The 2,500-nt window shown below is 41.1% G+C and overlaps 1 protein-coding gene across 1 annotated transcript in view; it reads left to right on the forward strand.

Annotated features, from left to right (window-relative positions):
- LOC125028938 (selenocysteine lyase-like) overlaps positions 1–2,500 on the forward strand; it is a 17,897-nt gene that overhangs the window by 6,021 nt on the left and 9,376 nt on the right. Inside the window, exons 3-4 of the mRNA XM_047618572.1 lie at positions 1–124; positions 2,239–2,371. The exon at positions 1–124 is cut by the window's left edge and continues 39 nt beyond it. Coding sequence (XP_047474528.1) covers positions 1–124; positions 2,239–2,371 — 257 coding nt within the window. The remainder of the gene's footprint in view (positions 125–2,238; positions 2,372–2,500) is intronic.

Raw genomic sequence — 2,500 nt, forward strand, 5'->3', positions numbered from 1 at the left:
CGCAAGTGGTGTTTGTCACAAGAGAGCCCCATTTATCACCATCTCCGGCCACACATCATCACCACCAAAGTGGAGCATGATGCCATCAAGCTTCCCCTCACACACAGATATGCAATTGAAGCAGGTAAGCAGGCAGGAACAAGATCTATGGAAACTAGAGAACTACAAAAATTTCACATTGAAGAAGTGTCTATTATCCTCATCCTCATCATCATCTTCATTTAACATCCATTTTCCAAGCTAACACAGGTTAGACGGAGTTTCATAATGGCTCTTTTGCAAGCATTACGGTCTTGCGCTAGCTCTTTTTCTATCCCCAATTCATGCAAGTGCTTGAATTACTTGTTGCCAGGTCTGGTTTGGCCTCCCTTTACCACTGGTACTTGGTAACATTAAATCTCTACACTCACCGGTCCAGTTTTCTGTGTCCATTCTCTCCACTTGGCCAAACCACCTGAGATGCATTTGTTGCATAATACTGGAGATACTTTCAATGCCAAGCCCATCTCTTCGTTTCTCAGAAGATTTTCTTTCCCGAAGGGTTACACCACACATCCTTCTAACCATTTTCATTTCTGTTCTTGCAAGTCTACCTATGCCATCAGCTTTCAAAGGCAAAGTTTCACAGCCATAAAGCATGGCACTTCTAACACAAGCTACATAGAGCTTCCCTTTCATCTTGTGTGAAAACACCTGTGATGTCAAAAGGGGTAGGAGCTCCCTAAATTTTGCCCAGCCTGTTCTTTCATGCATTATTGAGCTTGCCTCCGATCCACCACCTGCACTCAACATATCACCTAAAGTAGCAGAATTAATTGACCACGTCATAGTTCTCATTGCTGAGGTTAACTTTCTTTTTCTACCTGTGGATCCAAGCCAAGTTTCCTTAAAGCCCATTTTATAACATGCCTTGGTACTCTGTTAACCCAATGGCTTCGGGTATAGAAAATTAAAAAAAACTCTACGCTCTGGCGAACGGCGGCAACGCACCGACTCTGAGCGCATGAATTCGGTACATCAAGCCGAATCATTGCCTCGGGGCGCTTTGGCGCGGCGCTGCTGCAAACAGCTGCACGCCTCAAATCGGGCGTATTATTATGACAGCGATAGCCGTGACCTGTCGCCATTGGGTTAAAAGCTTTTCCAGATCAAAAAAAGGCAAAATAAAGATTCTTCTTCCCCAGATACTTTTCTTGCAACTGTCATGCCAAAAAGATTGCATCAATAGTACCTCTTCCTTGCATAAAACCAAATTGCATTCTGTCTACCACTTCCCTGACTCTCTCAAAGACTTTCATCTTGTGCTCTAATAGTTTCAAACCTATATAGTTACCTCTTTCTGTGGCTTCTCCTTTATTTTTAAACATTTAACAATTACATTAGTCTTCCAGTCAAAAGGCATTTCTTTTTCTTGAACAGTTTGGTTAAAATGGCTTGTCATTCTCTCAATACCTGCATCACCATAAGCAAGTAACATTTCAGTCATGACACCTGATGTGCCTGAAGCTTTCCCTTTCTTCATTTTGTACAGAGCCTTTCTGACAGACTCTCTGTCTATTTGTGGTTGTGGCTTAATGACATGTTTGACATATATTAAGCCATCCCTGTTCTCATTTAACAGTCTTTGATAATGTTCCTTTTAGGCTTGATGTTTCTCATCATCAGTGACTCTGTAAAATGTATGTTTAGATGCATTTATAAGAATGTAGAAATAAAAAGAAAATGAGGTGATGATATACAATGAGTTTTCTGTGACACATAATAACATGTTGTGGAAGGGAATGTTGGAAAGGAAAAGGCTGGGGGTTTAGGTGGATGAAATATTCCATACAATACCGGAATTACTATCGGACGTTCCCCACTTTTCATTCACAAGAAGATGCAGGTGAAAACACAACTATGCGACTGGCTGAGGGAGAGGAGGAGCAACAAGGGGGGTGGGGGTATGGGGATGATGATATAGGTGTGTCTGAAGGGAACTTGCCAAACAGTATCAGAAGGGAACTTGCCAAACAGTATCAGATAAATTACTGGACACTACATACATCTCATTAATAATGAAACAGTTGTGGAGGAAAAAGTCTGGCAATTTTTGACTGGCCTTCCACAATCAAGATAAGTAAGAGTCCCTGCACATTGTGCAATTGGCCACAACAATGTTAAATAGGGTTTATCAACATTTGTGTTTAACAAAGGAACTTTTCACTCTGGCTAACTTGAAACATTGACACATTTCAGATGTAACTTACTTAGGAGTTGAAAACTTACCTGAGGCTGTGCTTGAGTCCATCCGGCCGTCAACATGCCTTATCACTGTAATGTTGGCCAACAACGAGACAGGCATAATGTTCTCTGTTGCTCACATTGGCAGGTAAGTTTTTTATTCATATTAGAAAAAGGTTGACCATCACTGCACCACTGAATTACTTGGTACAGCACCCTATCAGTATTGGCTACTTAATCTTTAAGATTGTATATATATATCTGCCTATCATATCTG

Source organism: Penaeus chinensis, chromosome 9 (genome assembly GCF_019202785.1).
Source record: "Penaeus chinensis breed Huanghai No. 1 chromosome 9, ASM1920278v2, whole genome shotgun sequence".
NCBI lineage: Eukaryota > Metazoa > Arthropoda > Malacostraca > Decapoda > Penaeidae > Penaeus > Penaeus chinensis.